This window comes from Schistocerca americana, chromosome 8 (genome assembly GCF_021461395.2).
Source record: "Schistocerca americana isolate TAMUIC-IGC-003095 chromosome 8, iqSchAmer2.1, whole genome shotgun sequence".
Taxonomy (NCBI): domain Eukaryota; kingdom Metazoa; phylum Arthropoda; class Insecta; order Orthoptera; family Acrididae; genus Schistocerca; species Schistocerca americana.
In genome coordinates this window covers 384,440,682-384,458,274 of record NC_060126.1, presented here as the reverse complement: position 1 = coordinate 384,458,274, position 17,593 = coordinate 384,440,682, and the positions used below count along the sequence as shown (strand labels likewise).

The following is a 17,593-nucleotide window of genomic DNA, read 5'->3' as shown; positions in this document are numbered from 1 at the left end:
GTGCTAAATGTGCTGTTGGTAGCAGTTTGGAACTCATGCGTGATTCCTTTCGCTAACTTCATATGATTTCTTACAACCAGTTCTCGCAATGCTCAGCGGCCATAGTCCGTCAGTACATTATGTCTGCCTGGTCTTGGTTTAGCTATAGTCTTTACTTTGTGTTTTCACTTCACAGTTTGAAATGTCCTTAGTGAATTTTTTTAGTCGGGTGACATCCAATGTCTAGTCCACGTTCGAAGTCAATGTGCTCTCCAAACCTATGTATTTTGTTGTTACTGCTTCCCTGCTGACGACACAGTACCCCCTGCCAACCACTACACCGGTGGGTCTGCCTTTTGTGGACATCTTGTAATCGATTCCACATTACATTAGGGTGTCCAGATACTCTTTATAAGCGTAAATATTTCTTTCTAGCATAACTCGTGCTGCCTGATGTCACGTTTTCTATGCTCCCTAGTATAGGAGCCTGGCCTCATACAGTCGTCAGAGAAGAGCCGACCGGGATGCAGTAGGAACAGCCTAGTTACTTAAAATCACAAAGAATGTAGCAACCAGTCACAGAAACATAATTTATTTATATTGTTGTAAATCGATTTCGACTGACGTCAGTCATCATCGGTGCATTTCTATCATGATAGAAATCTGCCAAGGACAGTACTTCTACTTATGGCATGTATCGGTTAGAAAAATGCACCGATGATGACTGATATCAGTCCGCTGCAGAGAACAGATTTTTAAATGAAGAAACTGCGTCCTCGCTACTACAAATTCTGATAGTAGTCGCAAATTTCTTTTGATTCCCCACCTGACAGTAGGTAAACGTAATGTAAGGTTCCGCGTTCTGGTACTAGACGGCCCTATGGATCTGACCGATCGCCGTGTCATCCTTAGCCTATGACGTCACAGGATGCGTTATGATAGAGGGACATGTGGTCAGCACACCATTCTTCCGGTCGTTGGCGTGTTTCTTGACCTTGGAACCGCTACTAATTGGTCGAGTAATTCCTCACTTGGCTTCACGAGGCTGACTACACATCGTACTAGTCCTCCCGCCAAGGAAAAATCCGTGACAGTACAGGGAATTGAACCCGGGTCTTCCGCATGTCAATCCGCACTGGCTGTGGAGTCATCTGACAGTGTTTCCGTTGATAAGCGTTGCTGTGGCGCTTTCGAAAGACAATAAATACTGCTAACGTATGGTTTCCTTGAAACGTGGCTCCGAGGAGATGGTGTGAGAAAGGTGGCGCATGACCGACGTTTTCGGAATCCATGCTGGTTGATATGAAGCAGGCGATTCAGTGCGAGATATCTCATTATCTTTCAACTAAGCATATGTTCTAGGAGTCTACAGCAGACAGATGTCACTGACATTAGATATTATTTTTCTGGATCATTTCTATTATCCCTGTTGTAGGTGTGTGCAACCAGCAGTTTCTTCGAACTACTAGGCACAGTGGTTTGTTCAAAGAAGTTTAAAAGGCAACTTGCAACAAACCTCAAACTGGAATCAAGTAGATATGCAACTTTGCCTTGCAGTACAACTCCACAAGGCAAGTAAGATTAACGCCAACTAAATTATACAGGATGTTTAAAAATTACTTTTACAGACTTTTGGTAACACGTTCCTTGCATCAATATAAGAAAAACTGGTAATATAAACATACGTCCGAAATTCCTACGTTTTCGGGGTATCAAGTACTGATGAACTTTGATGTTTAACGGCTCTCCGATACAAACCTTCTGTTTCACTTATATATGCACTCGTTTGAATCATTATATTCTAGATGGCGTTGTGTTGCCAGGGAGATTGTTTACATTTGTCATCCGTTTGTCTTCAACGTGTACATCTACTACACGTAGTGTGTTAACTGAAAGTGTTCCGTTCAGACATGGCAGGATATTTATTTCGTAAGCAGGCAGACGTAGTTTTTGTGTGCTGCCTCGCGAATAGGAGGCATTTTTATTTAAACTTCCTGTGTAAAGAATTTTCTGTCTTCTCGCCGCGCCAAATTAGAGCACAAAATTTGGATTTTCGGCGATAACCTGCATCGTCTTCTTCAGGAACAACTAAGATTATCAGAGGGCACCACTATTGGTCCTCCTTTACTGTCCGACTCAAGAAAACAGCACGGGAGAAATAACGGTCCGTATGCCTCGCAGATGCAGTAATACCTGTCATTGTGTTTTTATGTGACTTATACGAGGTAAACGACGCAAGCATTCGATTCGTTTAAGTGTTCCCCCAATATAGGTTCTTTAAGTTTGCCAATAACATCTTCTGCCAAAGATCCCTGAGGATCTCCATAATTATCTTGTACTGAACCAGCAAAATGCATTGATATGAGTGCGCTTCCGGATTTCTTCGACCTTCTCCTCTATTCCGAACTGGTTCGGATCCAAAACAATCAGTGAATAATGATGTGGAGGACACTTCGTACCCCCATCGTGCACATCTTGTGAATGACTTCCTTCAGGATAGCGACATCGCTTGACTAGAGTTGCCAGTATGTTCTCCAGACACGAACCCTATCGAACACGCCTGGGATAGATTGAAAAGGGCTGTTTACGGACGACGTGACCCACCAACCACTCTGAGGGATCTACGCCGAATGTCCGTTGAGAAGTGGGACAATCTGGACCAACAGTGTCTTGATGAACTTGTGGATGGTATGCCACGACGAATACAGGCATGCATCAATGCAAGAGGACTGCTACTGGCTATTAGAGGTACCGGTGCATACAGCAGTCTGGACTACAATCTCTGAAGGTCTCGCTGTATGGTGGTGTAACATCCAGTGTGAGGTTTTCATGAGAAATAAAAAGGGCAGAACTGATGTTTGTGTTGATCTCTATTTTAATTTTCCATATAGGTTCCGGAACTCTCAAAACCGAAGTGATGCAAAACTTTTTTTGATGTGTGTATATTCATCACTGTTACGGCGCATAGTTTATCTGTCAGCTTATAAGGAACGATCAAAAAGTTTCCATTCGAAGGCCGTGCAGTCCTGAGACTGTATGCCATTCAGGCAAAATCACTGTGAGTATTGAGGCAATCATTAAAACGCCGTGTCCTGCTGGGTAAAGAAATCCGTAAGTGCCTGCTACACATCCTCGTCCAGCAAGAATAGTCGACGTTTAGGACCTGTTTTAAGGCAGCGAATCCATCATAGTTGCATGGGGAGAGATCAGGACTCTAGGGCATTTGCGTTATGGGGACGTGCGATATGATGAAGCAGCAGCATCGCTTGGCGTAGCCTTCCCGGACGGTGACATCCGGCAGACATGCCGCCCCATACACATTCTTCATTCTCCGGTGCATATCTGTCGGTGTTTGTTCTTGTACAGCCAAGAAAAGAATAACAGCTTGTTGGTCCTGTTTGGACGAAGTTGGTAATTATGTCGCCATAGTTTACGTTTCCGCATTTACCGCAACCACGTCGTAAAACACGAATGCCTCACTAATCCCTTTCCATAATACCGGTGCTTATATACTCGCATCAGAGTCGCGCTATGTTGCATATACGCTGCAGCAACGCCCTCAAACGCAAACGTTTTGATGGTCCCTTATAATTTTGAACCTTCTTCGATGATACCATGTTTCAAATGTATCCAGTTAATTGCTCTCCAGATTTCAGGTTTTCCACTTTTCACTTTTATAGAATAAAATTTCAGGAACCTCCTCCACGTTTCCATATCAATATCTGATATCAGTGGATACGTCTACAATGAAGAAATATTCTTTCGCCAGAGACAATCTACCTAACGTGTTAAATGTACAGAGATTCTGAATGAAATGCTTGCGGCTGTCAAGCATGAAGCCTTCAACGACTACAGTAGTAGTAGACCTTTAATAAAATCCAAAAAATTCTGGTCATATATGAAGGCTGTTAATGGCTCCGAAGTTAATGTTCAGACACTCGTAGAAGAGAGAGGAACTGAAATTAAGGAAGCAAAGCAAAATCACGAAAGCTAAACGCCCCATTTAAGGCTCGCAGCACTAAAAAATGAACGACTAAGGTATTAGTGCCAGTGCTGTTGAGAACAAAATCGCAAAAAGTGAACGGCGCTCCAGGGCCTGATAGAATCCTTATCAGATTCCTTAGCGAATTAGCGGCTGGGTTAGGTTTTCTTTTAGCCACAATATCCATAGAGCCTTCGAACAATACACCTTGCTCAACAGCTGGGAGAAAACACAAGTCAAACAGGTCCGCAAGAAAGACAGCAAAAGTGATCCACAAAACTTCTGTCGAATAGCCTTGACATCCATTTGTTGTAGAGTCTAAGAACATATTCTGGACTCAAATGCAATGAGGTATCTAGAACGGAAAGACGTCCTATATGCAAACAAGCATGGATTCCGAACACATCCATCATGTGGAACCCAATTCGCACTTTTCCCACCTGACACCCTGAAAGCCAAGGACCAAGGTAGCCAGGGAAATCCAGTATTTATTGATATCCAAAAAGCATTTGACTCGGTAAAAAACCTACTATTACCATAAAAATACGGGGTCTTTAGAGAAATTTGTGACTAAATACCGGATTTGTTGGCAGGAAGAATGTAGCGTATTATTTTGGATGTAGAGTCATCGATGGATCCAGAAGCTTCAGGTGTGCCGCAGGCAAGTGTATTGGGACCTTTGGTGTTCATCTTGTATGCTAGTGCTTTGCAGAGAACATTAATATTAACCTGAGACTTTTCACCGAGGATGCTGTTAAATGTCTGAAAAAAGCTGCACCAATATTTAGTAGGAGTGGATAAGATTTCAGAGTGGTGCAAAGATTGGCCACGCGTTTTAAATGTTCAATAATGTGAAATTATACATTTCGGAAAACGAAGAAACATAATATCCTTTCACTACAGTATCAGTGAGTCACAACTGTAATCGGCCAACTCCAGCAATATCTTGGTGTAAAAATATTGTGGAGGAGGGGGGGGGGGAGATTTCAAACGGGACGGTGACATAGTCATAGGTAAAGCAGGTGTAGACCTCGGTCCACTGATATGATGTTAGGGAAATACAGTCAGTCTTCATTGAAGAATGCTTACAAAACACTGGTGCGATACGCCCTAGAATATTGCTCAAGTATGTTGGACCCATGCCAAAAAGGATTAACATATTGAATGTATACAGAACAGGGCAACACGAATGATCACAGGTTTATTAGACCCGTGGGAGAGTGTCACGTAGATGCTGAAGAAATTGAACTGGCAGACTCTTGAAAATATATATAAAGTATCCCGAGAAAGCCTACTTACAAAGTTTCAGGAATCGGTTGCATAGGGATCGGGAGGACAAGATTAAATTAATTACATCACACACAGAGGAATCTGAACAATCATTCTTCCCGCACTCTATTCGTGAATGGAACGGAAAGGAGGAGGTGTTAGGGAAGGATGTGGAAGGCATCGGCCGTGATCTTTCAAAAGAGCCATCCTGGCATTTCTCTTAAATAATTTAGGGAAACCAGGGGAAACCTAAATCAGGATGGCCAGCTATGGGTTTCAACTATCGTCCTCCCGAATGCGAGTCCAGTGTGCTAACCGCTGCGCTGCCTCGCTCATTGAGAGGGAAAGGAGTCCTAATAACGGGTAAAATTAGAAAATACCTTCTGCCATGCACTTCACCGTTGTTTGCTGGGTGTGGGTATGGATGTACATGCGATACGTTCCTTACTTCATCGATCCGGTGGGACCTGGTTTCGTAAGTGGGAGAATGGTTTTACTTCTTCTGCTGATGTGTCTTATATGGATTGTGAGCATCTTATTCCATTTTACGTTATCGGAGTCCACAAATTATTGAGCACAATGCCAGATTTGCTTGTCTCATGCCTTTTCCCTTCCAGAAACCAAACGGATCTTCATCCAGTATTTTCCATATCGACAGTAAATGTGTTTGTACCTGCAGATTTAAAAAAAATTACAATGCACTAAGTGTTACCCACGGTATAGCAGTACTTTTACTGTGATGAGTGATGCTAAGTAAGCTGTTTTACGTGTGATAACATCAGCTGCACTCACTTGTCTGCCTGTTCAGGTACACACAGCTTGTAATGTGACGCCCCCTCCCCAAGCTGCCCCAAACCATGACGTGGTGGCACTCGCAGTATAGCTGCCGAGCAATGTGTGGGGAGGGTACGCATCTGTTAATTTTGCGGCTGAAGCAACGACACATTATGCAACAGATTTAAAGTTTTTTTAACATGGTTTATGTTCACTGATGTAGAACAAGTTGTTTCATTGGCTATTTCACACTATAAGCGTCGACTCCTTTTTAAGTTTCTACTGTAGCTTACGTTGTTCCTCTATCCATATACATCTCCATTGCAAATTTAATAGAATTTGGTTCAGCGGTTTAGTCGTGAAAACGTAGCAGAGCTACTCTTGCATTAATGGTATTATTATGGAAGTATCGATTAAACGCTTTGATAATTCTGAATGCATTGTAGTCACAACGTCGCTTCGCGTTATGTACGACATATCGGCCAATAAAAGCATTTTCACAAATTGGCAGTGTTCATAAGTCAGAGAGTACACAACTTTTTGAAAAATACTTACCTATTTCACGCTACATTCTTCACACCAATAAATGTTTTGTGCTACACATTTTCTAAATTAGCCTCTGTTCTTCCTCAAATTTCATCAAAACTGAGTCGCTTAGTAGCGAAAAGAAAACAAAAATAATTTCTCATTTATAATATTAGTATGGATTTTAAAGGAATGTGGTAAATGTAGTGATTTAGGAAGCTTTTGGTGTTGTACGTATAAATAATCAACAGCATCTGTAAAAGTATGATATGACTCCACGTACACTGAAAGATGACCAGGTAGGATTCGGAGAGCTGCCTGGATTACTGAATCAAATGAAAAGAAATATGAGTAAGAACAACGTGCATTTATCACTGAAACTTCCCGACAGATTAACACTGTGTGCCAGGCTGCGATTCGAACCCGAAACCGTGCTTTCTGCGGACAATGTTCTTGCCGCCTGAGCTATCCAGACTCTCGAGCAGCCCTCACCGGTTCTCTCTCGCCTGTACCTCTCTTATTTTCATTCTGTTTAAATGTGTGTTAATGGGTTTTGATAACTGTTACCATCTATAGATCCACAAAGCATTATCTGTCCAAAGCCACAATGTTTCTTTGTTTTGTTACAGACCAGTTCCAGATACTGAAAGAGCGACGTGGACTTATCGCCAGGGCCCTGCATTCAAGAACTGCACAAAATCAGAGTAAGTGTTCCTATACAGCCTACAGTGCAAGGTCCAGCAGAGGAATTCTGAGCTTTTCCTGGCACCACTATCTCACAATTAGTAAGCATATACGTGAGCTGCAGCTGAAACGCGACACTGCTTGGTATTTTTTACTTCTATATACTGCCTGACAAAAAAAGTTAAATTCCCGGAAGAGAGGAAGAAGCGAAATGAAACTTTAGGGATTGGGTGCTACGTGATACTATTGAAGTAACTAGAAAATAGAGTCACATTTAGAAATATCATGGCAGTGTGAGAGGTAACACGAGAGATCGCGGGTTGTCCGTATGTGCCATTGTGACCTCAGAGTTCCTTCAGTGCGTACCAGCGGTGACCTGAAGTCATAACAGGTGGCCCCCGTACACCGTGGTGCCAGGAGCAACACCGCGGTACGTCTCCAAAACATTACGACAATGTGACCGATCTGTCACCGGGTCGCCGCCATACTCGCAGACGATCATCACGTGGGTAACGCAGAAACACAATCCATCGCCGAACTCAAATGTGACGCCAGTTATCAGCAGTCCAGCTTTCTAGTCACGGGACCACGTCAAACCCAGCAGTTTGTGTTGCGGTGTTAATATTTGCGATCTTTGTACACATATCAAAAAAAGTTTTGTATCACCTCGGTTCTGAGAGTTCCGGAACCTGTACGGAAAATGGGAATAGAGATCAACATAAACATCATTTTCGCCCTTGTTATTGCTCATGAAAACCACGCACTGCATGATGTACCACCATACAGCGAGACCTTCAGAGGTGGTGGTCTAGATTGCTGTACACATCGGAACCTTTAATACCCAGTAGCACGTCCTCTTGCATTGATGTATGCCTATGTTCGTCGTGGCATACTATCTACAAGTTCATCAAGGCAATGTTGGTCCAGATTATCCCACTCCTCAACGGCGATTCGGCGTAGATCCCCCAGAGTGGTTGGTGGGTCACGTCGTCCATAGACAGCCCTTTCCAATCTATCCCAATCATGTCCGACACGGTTCATGTCTGGAGAACATGCTGGCCACTCTAGTGGAGCGATGTCGTTGTCCTGAAGGGAGTCATTCACAAGATGTGCACGATGGGGGCACTAATAGTCGTCCATGAAGACGAATGCCTCGCCAGTATGCTACCGATATGGTTGTACTATCGGTCGGAGGATGACATTCACGTATCGTACAGCCATTACGGCGCCTTGAGTGACCACCAGCGGCGTACGTCGGCCCCATATAATGTCACCCCAAAACAGCAGGGAACCTCCACTTTACTGCACTCGCTGGACAGTGTGTCTAAGGCGTTCAGCCCGACCGGGTTGCCTCCAAAATACGTCTCCGACGATTGTCTGGTTGAAGGCATATGCGACACTCATCTTTGAAGAGAACGTGATGCCAATCCTGAGCTGTCCGTTCAGCACGTTGTTGGGCCCATCTGTATCGCGCTGCATGGTGTCGTGATTGCAAAGATGGACCTCGCCATAGACGTCGGGAGTGAAGTTGCGCATCATGTAGCCTATTTCGCAGAGTTTGAGTCGTAACACGACTTCCTGTTGCTGCACGAAAAGCATTATTCAACATGGTGGCGTTGCTGTCAGGGTTCCACCGAGCCATAATCCGTAGCTAGCGGTCATTTACTGCGGTAGTAGTCCTTGGGTAATGCATGGTTGTTTACATGTCTGGGCGGGTTTAATGATATCTATGAACAGTCAAAGAGGCTATGTCTATGATACAATATCCACAGTCAACGTCTATCTTCAGGAGTACTGGGGACCGTGGTGATGCAAAACTTTTTTTGATGTGTGTACATTATCAGAGTGGAGCCGTCTGCTCTGAGTGAAATCTAAGAGGGAACCTAGACAATCTAATAGGGCTTTTTGTGCCGTTATGATGTTGACAATAACAATCCACCGGTGTCGGCGATTTCTGTCCGGGCCGTAGCGTTATTTTTCTGTTCAGCCGAGCTTTGGTATCCACTCGAAACAAGCGCAGATGTCTTACGCATCTTCCGGTGTAGCAATCAGCATTTCCTTGCGCTACTCCCTCCTTGAGCGCCGAGTTCATAATTATTCCACATAACAATATTTGACGGAGATTTTATTTTTTTTTCGTGTTTACTGCTTAATTTTCTGGTGCCGATTGTGAATATACTGACTGGTTATAATTAAAGTGCAGCTAAACGCGGAGGTCCAGCGTGGCAACGTTCTGAATTTGCTCTTACGCTTCTGATGACACATGACAGCGAAATATTCTGTGGAGTAACGAGACACATTATACACTAGAGGGTGCAGTGAATAGACAGAACTGCCGAATTTAGGGTACTGTAAAATCGCGTGTTGTGTACGAAGAGCCACTGCACTTTCCGTGTGTGACTGTGTGGTGTGGATTCACAAGTATCTTTACTGTCGGTCCATTCTACTTTGAAGAGAATATACCCAGGGGTCCTGTCGGGGGTACCGTGACGTGTGCATGTTGTCGAGCCTCCTTGAACAGCAAGTGGTTCCTGCTTTGGAACAGCACAGCTGTGTGGAAACCACTGTTCACGCAAGATTTGACAACAAGTCATGTCTCTCGTCCAGTGAAAGATCTGCTTCATGCAAACTTCCACGAAAGTGTTTTCTCCACAGATTTTCCAGATGCATGGCCTGCAAGGTCACCTGAATCCATGTGAATTTTGGCTCTAGAGACATATAAAAGTACGTATTTAACGGACACATTCGGTCTCTACCTGATCTGAAAGCCAGTATACAGGAATACGTCTCTTCGATTCCACCGAAACTGCTGCGAGCAACTATTCATCACGTAGTTTTACGGATGCAGCATTCGACATCTCCGGTGCTCACATTAAAAAAATTGTGTAAGTGGTAGTTACTAATGAACTCAAAATTATGCCTTTCTCACCTGACTGACCTTTCCTGCTCACGTCCCGTTCCTAATCCACTACATATGGAAAACAAATTCTGTACGTCTTTCTCGCATGAACAATGCCGGATTTGCACCTGGCGGCCAAAATTGAAACTATTTCTTTTCCGCCGCAAATCGGTTCCATACGACAACTGCAGCTTACACTGTACCTCTCTGAGTAGCTGCACTTTAATTATAACCAGCTGGTGTAAGTGTCAATATTATGGATGTTATAATTATTTTTTTCTATTTTATAAAGAGCTATTAATATTGCACGCTTATTTAATATGACTAGAGTCCTGTAGAAGAAATGTAAGAAGAATTGCTGGGGTAAGTTCAAAAATATTGAATAACACCGAATCTTCATACAACAATGGTGAGATTCAAAAATATACGTTTGATCGACTTTTCCTCTTATGTTCTTCTGACCCCTCCTATCGGACTTTACCCCACACGTAGTCTCCCTTCGTAGCACAGTCTCAACGTCCCTGATACCTCCCTTCTATGCAGTGAATATCTAGGCGCAAGCGTTTGCTGTCTTGTTCACTTACAGCTCCTAAATCTGACCTAAGGAAACCGGTATGAGAAAACAAACAGTGCACTTCTACACCTAAATACACGATAACTCTGTATCAAATTTTGTATCAGTTGCAAGTAGTTCTCACTTCTGTCGTTGACCATAAACTGTAGCAGTGCTATTTTTAAAGCATCCCAAGCATTTCGTTCATCAAGAGCCATTGTATATTCAGGTTCTTTTCATTCACGGGAATGTGAGGTGGCCGGCCGGAGTGGCAGAGCGGTTCTAGGCGCTACAGTTTGGAACCACGCGACCGCTACGGTCGCAGGTTCGAATCTTGCCTTGGGCATGAATGTGTGTGATGTACTTAGGTTATATAAGTTTAAGTAGTTCTAAGTTCTAGGGGCTGATTACCACAGTAGTTAAGTCCCATAGTGCTCAGAGCCATTTGAACCATTTGAATGTGAGGTTTGGTGAAGATTCCACCGTTTAATTTTTGATTCAGATAATGTGGGGAACATTTGTCTCATGAGGGTCAGAGCCTCAATGTTTCTATCTAAACATTTGGTCTTTTGTTTAGCAAGCCCATGTTTGATATCAAATGGTGGTAACAGAGTATTCTACGTAGACACATGGTGTTCCCCTCTTACGTTGTGGGCACTTGGATCGAGTTCTTTGTTGGCCATTCTTTCTTGGTGTAATGTTGACCATCTCCTCTGCTATCCCACAGGCAAAGGAAGCAAGATTATTAGGTATAGCCACCTTGAAGCCCCAGAATGTATCCCAAAATCGTCACAAACATCTCATTTGTTACATCCGTATTTTAGTTTTCTCGAGAGCAGCTTAACATTTTCGTAAGTCTCTTTAAGTGGTAGAGTCGGCTACTGGTATGAAAACTGGTCTCCATAATGAAGTAGGACAGCTTTGAGGCGTCTACTTGAACTGTCTGTAAAAATACGCCATTGATATGGTTATTGAGGAATCGTAATGTTTTCAAAGAAACCATTAACATCACAACAAAAGCACATCACTACAAAAACAAAGATTTCCTTACGTTTGGTACAAGCATACAAATCCTCATGGCGTACCTTATATTTTGTTATGTTATACACTGCTGGCCACCGTAAATGCAACACCCTGAAGGAAGCATCCGAATCAAGTGAAATTTACACCATGGGTTTGCAGCGATGAGATATGCAACTGATTAGAATTTCAGCGCAGACGCACATCACGCGCGCCTGTGACGCCACCTCATAGCGCCATTTAAGGCTTGGCGATTTCGACGAGTGTACGTTCTGCACGCCTGTTTACCTTGTGGTTGTTTCACAAGACGATCAGTTATGCCTCGTAGAGAACAGCGAACATCGTTTGATCAAGTATCCGAGTTCGACAGAGGAAGGATAGTGGCTTACCGAGATTGTGGATTATCATACAGAGAAATCGCTAGTCGTGTTGGACGAAACCAAACAACTGTAATGCGGATATGTGACCTTTGGATGCAGGAGGGTACGACGGACCGACGTGGTCGATCGCATTCACCTCGGTGCACCACTGCACGTGCTAATAGGCAAATTGTGCGCATGGCAGTGACGGATCGCTCAGTGACATCCCGAACCATAGCACAGCACATTGCGTCTGTAACGCATCATCCAGTGTCTGCGCGTACCATTCTACGCCGTTTACAGCAGAGTGGTCTGTCCGCAAGACGTCCATTGCTTCGTCTACCATTGACGCAGAACCACAGACGTCTCCGTCGCCAATGATGTGATGACAGATGGATGTGGACGGCAGAATGGAATGACGTTGTCTTTACTGACGAGGCACGCTTCTGTCTGCAGCACCACGATGGTCGGATTCGAGTGTGGAGACACCGTGGAGAGAGGATGCTGGACAGCTGCATTATGTACCGCCACACTGGTCTTGCACCGGGTATTATGGTATGGGGCGGTATTGGATATTACTCTCGCACGCCTCTAGTACGCATTGCCGGTACTTTAAAAAGCCGGCGCTACATATCCGAGGTGCTGGAGCCAGTTGTCCTTCCTTACCTTCAGGACTCGGCCACAGCCATATTTCAATAGGATAATGCGCGACCACACGTGGCACGCATTGTCCAAAGGTTCTTCGTCAGTAACCAGATTGAATTGCTTCCCTGGCCGGCTCGCTCTCCGGATCTTTCGCCGATAGAAAACATGTGGTCCATGGTTGCTCAACGAGTGACCCAGATTACATCCCCAGCTGCCACACCAGATGATCTTTGGCAACGTGTGGAAGCTGCTTGGGCTGCTGTACCCCAGGAACACATCCAACGTCTCTTTGACTCAATGCCGAGATGTGTGGCAGCGGTGATCTCCAACAATGGCGGCTACTCTGGCTACTGATTCTGGCAGGAACCACATGTCACAGACGTCTGTAAACGTAATCATTTGATACTTGCTCAACATGTTATCTACAAAATAAATTTTGTTGTGCTACCTCTTGTCTTTCTTGGTGTTGCATTTACGGTGGCCAGCAGTGTAGGATTTTTCGACGAAGTTATAATGCTTATAGTGCTTAAGTGCAAGAAGTTCAGTCTTTGGTTTGGTTGCTTGCAACGTCCTAACGAGATCATACAACGTCGCATGATTTAAGAGCCACAATTCCATATTTCTCTCATCATTTAAACTGAAATCACTGAAACTGAAATCACTGTCATGACTGCCAGTCTCGCTAGCGGGATGAAAGCAGAGCTCACCATCTGCAGCATCATCGACAGGACTGACTGCGGACCTTTGGTACAGAGCCGAGTGGAGGGTCTGAATCAGAGGCTGAGACGGTTCTGCGACCGTGTGGGCTGCAGATTTCTCGACTTGCGCCATAGGGTTGTGGGCTTTCGGGTTCCGCTGGATAGGTCAGGAGTCCACTACACGCAACAAGCGGCTACACGGGTAGCAGGGGTTGTGTGGCGTGGGCTGGGCGGTTTTTTTTAGGTTAGATGGCCTTGGGCAAGTACAGAAAGGGCAACAGCCTCAACGGGTGCGGGGCAAAGTCAGGACATGCGGGGACCAAGCAGCAATCGGTATTGTAATTGTCAACTGTCGAAGCTGCGTTGGTAAGGTACCAGAACTTCAAGCGCTGATAGAAAGCACCGAAGCTGAAATCGTTATAGGTACAGAAAGCTGGCTTAAGCCAGAGATAAATTCTGCCGAAATTTTTACAAAGGTACAGACGCTGTTTAGAAAGGATAGATTGCATGCAACCGGTGGTGGAGTGTTCGTCGCTGTTAGTAGTAGTTTATGCTGTAGTGAAGTAGAAGTGGATAGTTCCTGTGAATTATTATGGGTGGAGGTTACACTCAACAACCGAGCTAGGTTAATAATTGGCTCCTTTTACCGACCTCCCGACTCAGCAGCACTAGTGGCAGAACAACTGAGAGAAAATTTGGAATACATTTCACATAAATTTTCTCAGCATGTTATAGTCTTAGGTGGAGATAGGGACAGAGCATCGAGTGACATTATACTGAGTGCACTATCCGAAAATTACCTCGAGCAATTAAACAGAGAACCGACTCGTGGAGATAACATCTTGGACCTACTGATAACAAACAGACCCGAACTTTTCGACTCTTTAAGTGCAGAACAGGGAATCAGTGATCATAAGGCCGTTGCAGCATCCCTGAATATGGAAGTTAATAGGAATATAAAAAAAGGGAGGAAGGTTTATCTGTTTAGCAAGAGTAATAGAAGGCAGATTTCAGACTACCTAACAGATCAAAACGAAAATTTCTGTTCCGACACTGACAATGTTGAGTGTTTATGGAAAAAGTTCAAGGCAATCGTAAAATGCGTTTTAGACAGGTACGTGCCGAGTAAAACTGTGAGGGACGGGAAAAACCCACCGTGGTACAACAACAAAGTTAGGAAACTACTGCGAAAGCAGAGCTTCACTCCAGGTTTAACGCAGCCAAAACTTCTCAGACAAACAGAAGCTAAACGATGTCAAAGTTAGCGTAAGGAGGGCTATGCGTGAAGCGTTCAGTGAATTCGAACGTAAAATTCTATGTACCGACTTGACAAAAAATCCTAGGAAGTTCTGGTCTTACGTTAAATCAGTAAGTGGCTCGAAACAGCATATCCAGACACTCCGGGATGATGATGGCATTGAAACAGAGGATGACACGCGTAAAGCTGAAATACTAAACACCTTTTTCCAAAGCTGTTTCACAGAGGAAGACCGCACTGCAGTTCCTTCTCTAAATCCTCGCACAAACGAAAAAATGGCTGACATCGAAATAAGTGTCCAAGGAATAGAAAAGCAACTGGAATCACTCATTAGAGGAAAGTCCACTGGACCTGACGGGATACCAATTCGATTCTACACAGAGTACGCGAAAGAACTTGCCCCCCTTCTAACAGCCGTGTACCGCAAGTCTCTAGAGGAACGGAGGGTTCCAAATGATTGGAAAAGAGCACAGGTAGTCCCAGTCTTCAAGAAGGGTCGTCGAGCAGATGCGCAAAACTATAGACCTATATCTCTGACGTCGATCTGTTGTAGAATTTTAGAACATGTTTTTTGCTCGAGTATCATGTCGTTTTTGGAAACCCAGAATCTACTATGTAGGAATTAACATGGATTCCGGAAACAACGATCGTGTGAGACCCAACTCGCTATATTTGTTCATGAGACCCAGAAAATATTAGATACAGGCTTCCAGGTAGATGCTGTTTTGCTTGACTTCCGGAAGGCGTTCGATACAGTTCCGCACTGTCGCCTGATAAACAAAGTAAGAGCCTACGGAATATCAGACCAGCTGTGTGGCTGGATTGAAGAGTTTTTAGCAAACAGAACACAGCATGTTGTTATCAATGGAGAGACGTCTACAGACGTTAAAGTAACCTCTGGCGTGCCACAGGGGAGTGTTATGGGACCATTGCTTTTCACAATATATATAAATGACCAAGTAGATAGTGTCGGAAGTTCCATGCGGCTTTTCGCGGATGATGCTGTAGTATACAGAGAAGTTGCACATTAGAAAATTGTAGCGAAATGCAGGAAGATCTGCAGCGGATAGGCACTTGGTGCAGGGAGTGGCAACTGTCCCTTAACATAGACAAATGTAATGTATTGCGAATACATAGAAAGAAGGATCCTTTATTGTATGATTATATGATAGCGGAACAAACACTGGTAGCAGTTACTTCTGTAAAATATCTGGGAGTATGCGTGCGGAACGATTTGAAGTGGAATGATCATATAAAATTAATTGCTAGTAAGGCGGGTACCAGGTTGAGATTCATTGGGAGAGTGCTTAGAAAATGTAGTCCATCAACAAAGGAGGTGGCTTACAAAACACTCGTTCGACCTATACTTGAGTGTTGCTCATCAGTGTGGGATCCGTACCAGATCGGTTTGACGGAGGAGATAGAGAAGATCCAAAGAAGAGCGGCGCGTTTCGTCACAGGGTTATTTGGTTACGGAGATGTTTAATAAACTCAAGTGGCAGACTCTGCAAGAGAGGCGCTCTGCATCGCGGTGTAGATTGCTCGCCAGGTTTCGAGAGGGTGCGTTTCTGGATGAGGTATCGAATGTATTGCTTCCCCCTACTTATACCTCCCGAGGAGATCACGAATGTAAAATTAGAGAGATTCGAGCGCGCGCGGAGGCTTTCAGACAGTCGTTCTTCCCGCGAACCATACGCAACAGGAACAGGAAAGGGAGGTAATGACAGTGGCACGTAAAGTGCCCTCCGCCACACACCGTTGGGTGGCTTGCGGAGTATAAATGTAGATGTAGATGTAGATGGAGGTGAATTTGTCTCTACCTCGTTTTCACTAGTATGCTGTTTCGGCGGTGGTGGAATTAGCAGCTCTGCACTACTGGGTACTGTAGCAACAGACGACGGTACGCTAGGATATTGAATATATTTTCTGATATTGGTGCTTCTGTAATGTGTAACATCCACCACACGGAAATAACAGTTGTCTTAATTCGTAGGCTACTCGTCATGTTCGAGGAATTGCAGATCGTATACATTTTCTTCTTTCACATAGCCAACCCTCCAAAGCAGACCGGAAGCTACCGGAAGTCGCATAGGAAACCAATGTTCCATGTTGGTCTTGAACATGACACTGAAATAAACGCGCTGCGCCTCACAGAGCTTCGTACCAGGCGCAACTTTATGTCTCATTTGTTAAGATCCAGTGTAATGTCCACAAACATAACAAACGTGTCTGCTGGCAATTTAAAATTCTACGTTAGAAGACCACAGTGAACTTTACTTATAGTCACACAATTACATCTACATTAACAAACGATAATATCGATATACATCGATACATGCAATAGCCCATTTAAAGGAGTCGGTGTATTGAACCCAGCCGCAAGTATACCAATAAAGTCAGTACGCCGAATTAGAGCGACGTAGTGATGATCACGGTGAATAACTACGTTTTGTAATATATTCCGTAGCTTGCTGAACTATTCTGTCAAGGTAGACTGATAAATTGCTCACTGGCGGGGTATATTACAAGAGTTGCAGAGGGAAAGGAAAAGACTTCGAATGTTTTAAAAATAGGATCTGGTGGTATAAAATTCCGCACTGTAGCTGATTCTGCGCGTATTACCGTTTACTTTGACTTTGTGTTGAGGAGACAGGAGCAGAATTCACTGTTGGAGAGCGGTAAGTTGGGTGATGTGCAGTCGTGTAAAATTACAGTACAGAAAGGAGAAATGTACCACACTGGATTGCAGGAAAAACAGACTTCGAAGGCAAGGCAAATCAGACAGCATATTCTAAAACAAGTGAAGTAATTATTCATGTCATAGCACGCGGATGGCGCGTAGTCATCGCATCACCCAACCTATACTTCATGGGGGAAAAATGAGGCTGCAACAAAAAGTGATATCACACAAACAGTTAAAAATACAGGACAGGTACGAGCGTATGAAA

The 17,593-nt window shown here is 44.1% G+C and overlaps 1 protein-coding gene across 1 annotated transcript in view; it reads left to right on the top strand.

Annotated features, from left to right (window-relative positions):
- The window catches only part of LOC124545877 (collagenase-like), a 179,044-nt gene that overhangs the window by 52,127 nt on the left and 109,324 nt on the right, over positions 1–17,593 (top strand). The window contains exon 4 of the mRNA XM_047124837.1: positions 7,159–7,233. Coding sequence (XP_046980793.1) covers positions 7,159–7,233 — 75 coding nt within the window. The remainder of the gene's footprint in view (positions 1–7,158; positions 7,234–17,593) is intronic.